This window comes from Stegostoma tigrinum, chromosome 4, assembly GCF_030684315.1.
Source record: "Stegostoma tigrinum isolate sSteTig4 chromosome 4, sSteTig4.hap1, whole genome shotgun sequence".
In the NCBI taxonomy this organism is placed as follows: domain Eukaryota; kingdom Metazoa; phylum Chordata; class Chondrichthyes; order Orectolobiformes; family Stegostomatidae; genus Stegostoma; species Stegostoma tigrinum.
The window spans coordinates 74,457,897-74,463,896 of record NC_081357.1 but is presented as its reverse complement, the minus strand read 5'-3'; the positions used below and the strand labels follow the sequence as shown (position 1 = coordinate 74,463,896).

The following is a 6,000-nucleotide window of genomic DNA, read 5'->3' as shown; positions in this document are numbered from 1 at the left end:
TTTCAATTGGATGTCAGATGTAAGACACAACAGAAAATACAGCAAACCATTAGACAGCATAGGAATGGATGTTCATGGAAATAATGTCCTTTTTTTTACAGCAATAGCTGCCATATTCCAATGGTAAAATATTTCAGGATCCCAAAGCTACTGAGGAAAGGAATGTGTGTAAGGTGAGGGTTGAAGGATGGCAAATGGGTGAATGAAAGGGTAAGATGACAGGAGGGGTGAGGATGTAGGGCAGCTATGGGTGTGGGGTTAGGGTGCTTGGTGGGTAAGATGCCAGGTGGATAAGACAGTCGACTTGGTCAGGTGTCTGGGGATTGTCAGATGCCCATGGGAAGGTGTGGTTGTCAGTTATCTATCCATGGGTATGGGGTAGACATTAGTGGGGATGCATCAGCTGGGAGGGTAAGTTAGGTGCCCCTGGGGTGGAGGAGTGACTGTCCAGTGGGATAGGGGACCAGTCAGAGTCATTGGGGGTTCAGTTTTAAGCTTACCAAGGTGTTGGACCTGTTTTTGATCCCTCTAACCAAGGCATCAGTTACTAATTCAGGCAAGTCAGTCAGAACCCCCTGAAGATTCCAACTCTCAGAATTGGGGCTTTTCTGGAGGGATCCAGATGCTGGGTATTTGCCCATCAGAAGTTGAATTGCTACAATCATAGTCATTGTACTGGGTCCTCTCAGAGCTTTAGATACCAACCTTCAGGGTATGTCTAGTCTCTGATTATCTGGACAAGAGAAGTTCTGCTTTGCTTCTTGGAGGCTTAAGTGGCCAAAGTTTGCAGATGGGGAGAATCAGTGTGTCACAGGGCACCGTTTGCCAACAAAAGCTGTATCTGGTAAAACAGTCCCTAGTTAGGACACAACACGCGTATATATTTTAATATGAATATATTATCATGAATACGCGTGGCAGATGGGACTTGGAACTCAAAACTGCTCATTATTGTCTTTTGTAAGATACTGTTGTTATACAAAGTTGTTTATATTTGCTAAGCGTGGATTGTACACGTTATCTTGCAAAGACATTCTATTTAAATCCTGCGTGTTTAGGTAGTGAGGTTGGGCCAGGTTTGGAGATATTGACAGCCAACAATCCGTAGAAATTAAAACTATTTGGCCGTCTGTTTATGTATGATGATGATGAAATGACATACTTGGAATATCTTTCCGATAAGTCACAATGATACTGAGTAATGGCTTGCAGAAGTAATCACCTTTATGATTTGAAAGCTGGAGGCTGGCTCTGCAGGGTCTGATTGGCTTCCTTCCACAACTCCTCCACTAATCAGAGATAATGGGAACTGCAGATGCTGGAGAATCCAAGATAATAAAATGTGGGGCTGGATGAACAGCAAGCTGTGTTCATCCAGCCTCACATTTATTATCCTCCACTAATCATCTGCTTAGTCCCGGGCTCGCTCCACAGTCTTTGCAGATCTGCTGGCGTCGCAATGGAGAGTGTGGGTTGTGTTTTGCTCCTGTTTCCCATGCTGCTGGTTCTGCTGCCCTGGCTGTTGAAGCAGAGGGAGACGGGCAAGACAGCGGCTCCTCCGTGCATTAGCGGCTGGATTCCCTGGATCAGGGCTTCTCTCCGCTTCGGAAAAGCTCCGCTTGAATTTATCGAACAAGCCAGAGCACAGGTAAAAATGCAGTCATTACCATTTAAATAAAACATGTCCGTCAACACGAAAACAACAGGCATTTTGTTAAGTGAGAGATAATGGGAACTGCAGATGCTGGAGAATCCAAGACAACAAAATGTGAGGCTGGATGAACACAGCAGGCCCAGCAGCATCTTAGGAGCACAAAAGCTGATGTTTCGGGCCTCGACCCTTCATCAGAGAGGTGTTGTTAAGTGAGGCATATTGTTAAGTGAGTCTCGTCGCCCTTAGGGTTAAACTTGGATGGGAACGTAAGATTGCATTTGTTATTAACTTCCAGTGATACAAACAGCTTGATTCCGACATAAATGTTCAGCATCGTCCGACAAACTAAATTCGTTTCAATTACTATTAAGAAAACGGAGCCTAACATTTGTATTTTATTTACTGCGCCACACAAGCCTTTCCGCGGGATCACTTAACAATTGCACTTAAAACTTTTCGAGAGATTTGTAATTCGGCTTGTAGGTGAGATTGTAGGCATGCTCGCTCAACCCGCGTGTTTGGTTGCAATGTTTCGCCATCCTGCGAGGTAACATGGTCAGTGTCGATGGGGTGAAGCGTCGGTGTTCTGTCCTGTTTATTCTTTATGTGCCACAGCTTGCTGGGGTGATTTGGTACTACTTCCGGGTCTGTTTCTCAGCGGTTTGTATACAGGGTCTAATTCAACGTGTTTGTTGCTGGAGTTCCGGTTAGAATACCAAGCCTCCAGGAATTTCCTGGCGTGTCTCAGTTTGGCTTTTATGATTATGGATATGTTGTCCGAGTCGAAATCGTGTTCCTTGTTGTCAGTGTGCAGTGAGACAAGTGAGATGTGGTCGTGTCTCTTGGTGGCTTGTTGGTGCTCATGTATCCATATTGTCACTTTTCTTCTGGTTTGGCCATTTGTAGTGTTTTTCACAGTCCTTACATGGTATTTTGTATATTAGTTTTACTATACCAGTTTTACTAGAAAGAATCCTATACCCAAAACCACTCTAACTTCAGTCTAACTCGTCCACGCTGACCAGATATCCTAAATTTATCTAGTCCCATTTACTAGCATTTAGCCCATATTCCTCTGAACCCTGCCTATTCATATATCCATCTAGATGCCTTTTAAACATTGCTTCCACCACTTCCTCTGGCAGTTCGTTCCATACACGCACCACCCTTTTATGAAAAAGTTGTCCCTCAGGTCCCCTTTAAATCTTTCCCGTCTCCTCAAACCTACGCCATCTGGTTTTAGACTCCCCCACCCCAAGGAAAAGACCTTTGCCATTCACCTTATTTATGCTTGCCATGATTTTATAAACTTCTATAAGGTCACCCCTCAGTCTCTGACACTCCAGAGAAAATAGCCCTAGTCCATTCAGCCCCTCCCTCTAGCTCAAACCCTCCAACCCTGGCAACATCCTTGTAAATCTTTTCTGAAACCTTTCAAGTTTTACAACATCTTTACTCTAGTAGGGAGATCAGAATTGAACGCAGTATTCCAAAAGTGTCTAATCAATGGCCTGTAAAGCCTCAACATGACCTCCCAGCTCCGATGCTCAATGCATTGACCAATATATACTAAATGCTTTCTTCATTATCCTATCTACCTGCAACTCAACTTTCAAGGAACAATGAACCTATAATCCAAGGTCTCTTTATTCAGCAACACTCCTCAGTACCTTACCACTAAGTGTATTAGTCCTGCCCTGATTTGTCCTATCAAAATGTAGCACTTCACATTTATCTTATTTGCGACTCTTTGGCCATCAGCCCATCTGATCAAGGTCCCATTATACTCTGGGGAACCCTTCTTCACTATCCACTACATCACCAATTTTGGTGTCATCTACAAATGTACTAACCATGCCTCCTATATTCACATCTAAATCATTTACGTAAATGACAAAAAGTGGACCCAGCACCAACTGCTGGTTACAGGCCTTCAATGCGAAAAGTCTCTGCCTTTATCACTCCTCTTTGTTACTTTATTTAAAAATCCTATCAAGTTAGTGAGACACCATTTCCTACACACAAAGGCATGTTGACGATCCCTAGTCAGTCCTTGCCTTTCCAAATACATGTAAATCCTGTGCCTCAGTTTCCTTCCAACAACTTACCCATCACTGACATCAGGCTGACTGGGCAATAGTTCCCTAGCTTTTCCTTATCATCTTTCTTAAATAGCCATACTACATTAGCCAACCCCCCAGTATTCTGGCACCTCACCTATGGCTATCATTGATACAAATATCTCAGCAAGGGGCCTAACAATCACTTCCCTAACTTCCCACAAAGTGTTAGGATACACCTGATCATCTCTCAGGGATTTATCCAAGTTTATGATTTTAAGACATCCAGCATCATCTCACCTGTAATATGGATACTTTTCAAGATATCGCTATTTATTTCCTCCAGTTCTCTAGCTTCAATATCCTTTCCCACATAAAAACTGATGCAAAATACTCGTTTAGTTATCTCACACATCTCCTGCAGTTCCACACAGGCATCCTTGCTGATCTTTAAGGGGTCCAATTCTCTCCCTTGTTACTGTTTTGTCCTTAATGTATTCTCAAAACAACTCCTGTATCCCAGGAATCAATCTAGTGAACCTTTCTGAACTGCCTCTCGTGCAAGTAAATATTTCCTTAATTGAGGAGACTATAACACCATGCAGTATTCCAGTGCCCTTTATAGTTGTGACAACACTCTCATATTTTCATTCCCCTTGCAATAAAGACTATAGTGTCATTTGGATTAGGCTTCTCTTTTCTCTCCTGTATCGTTACCGCTCATGTCCCTTAATGATCCATCCTGGACCCCTCCTATTTCTTTTGCAAACTGCACCTCAGCAACATTGTCAGGATTCCCAACATGAGTTTTCAGATGTACACTGATGACACCCAGCTCTATCTCAACTGCACTATTATCAGTCTGCTTATTCCCAAATTTAGTATAGAATGAGCTGAAATTTCTAGCTGTTAAATTTTGGGAAAATTGAACCATTGTTTTCAGGCCTTGCTCCAAGCCCTTGTTTCCTAACCATCTTTCTTTACAACAGTCAAACCGAGGGTAAAGCAGCCTATTTGCGCACTCTGTGTTATATTTAATGGGGAACCTTTGCATATTTATTCATGCCATCACCTATTTTCATCTCCATAACATGATCCCCTGCCTCATCTCATCATCTGCTCAAACCCTCCATCATATTTCTGTTTTCTCTGTGCTTGATGGTTCTAATGTATTGTTCTCCCATATTCTACTCGTATCAAGTCTAAAAGTACATGCACTGCTCTATTTCTGACCTCTTGACCATCTCTGGTTGTAAGCGTGGCACCATTGGTTGTTGTGGACTCTTCATCTCAGGCGCCAAGCTCTGAATTCCCTCCCTATGCCTGTCTACCTCACTTTTCTTCTGTAAAGCATTTCTCAAAATCTACCTGTTTGATCTAGCTTTTAATTTTCTACAATAAATATCCTTATTGTCATATTCTGTTTTATAGTGCTTATATTAAGTGCCTTGAGATGTTTGATTACATTAAAGACACTATATATATAAATTTATATTGTTATTGTTAAATACTATAATTGCCCTTTGTAAGCCTCAGCTAAAAAGGCAATAATCCAAATTAACCAGGATTTCTACTTTTAGGAAGACATGGTACTGTACAGTTTAAGTTCCTGGCTCGGCTCAAAGAAGAGGAATCGTGAACTGAGCAAGAATGTTCTTACTCATGCTGAATTAGTTGCAAAAACGTTTTACATCTATTAATTGTAATTGTACTTTATGAAGAACATTTTCAGACTCATTATTTTACATTTTCTCATAAAATGCTTTAATTCCTAGTACGGAGCAGTTTTTACTGTGGAAGCTGCTGGGAAGAGACTCACCTTTGTTACAGACAAGGAAGATTTTGAGATATTCTTTAAATCTAAAAATGTTGACTTCCAAGAGGCAGTACAAGGAGCAGTATGGCATACCGGTAAGGAATAAGATGGAAAGTGTAATTAGGTATTCATCAGTTCACAATTCCTATAATCAGAATATGCCATTCAGTCACTCAACTTTTTCAGATTCTATTAGAGCAGTCTGCCTCAAGTTGTACCTAATTCTTTGTGTGTAGCAAGTGGGGAGGGGGAATTGGGTGAGTTTGCATTCTAGAGGTCAACAGCAAGGTATAAAGATAGGGTGTTAGGTTATATTCCCATCTTTTCTGGCAGTACTTTTGAATTATTTCATCTCTTCATCTCTCACCATCAAAGATTGACTTGCTCCCGTATCTCTCAAAATTTTAATTTCTTTACCAGCACCTCCTGGCACACTTGAGTAAACTAGGTAAGTAAATTCTTTAAAGAGA

General features: G+C 41.6%; 1 protein-coding gene across 1 annotated transcript in view; it reads left to right on the top strand.

Moving 5' to 3' along the window:
* The first annotated feature begins 1,288 nt into the window (after window positions 1-1,288).
* LOC125452267 (24-hydroxycholesterol 7-alpha-hydroxylase) overlaps window positions 1,289-6,000 on the top strand; it is a 36,724-nt gene continuing 32,012 nt past the window's right edge. Inside the window, exons 1-2 of the mRNA XM_059645703.1 lie at window positions 1,289-1,648; window positions 5,490-5,625. Coding sequence (XP_059501686.1) covers window positions 1,460-1,648; window positions 5,490-5,625 — 325 coding nt within the window. The 5' untranslated portion in view covers window positions 1,289-1,459. The remainder of the gene's footprint in view (window positions 1,649-5,489; window positions 5,626-6,000) is intronic.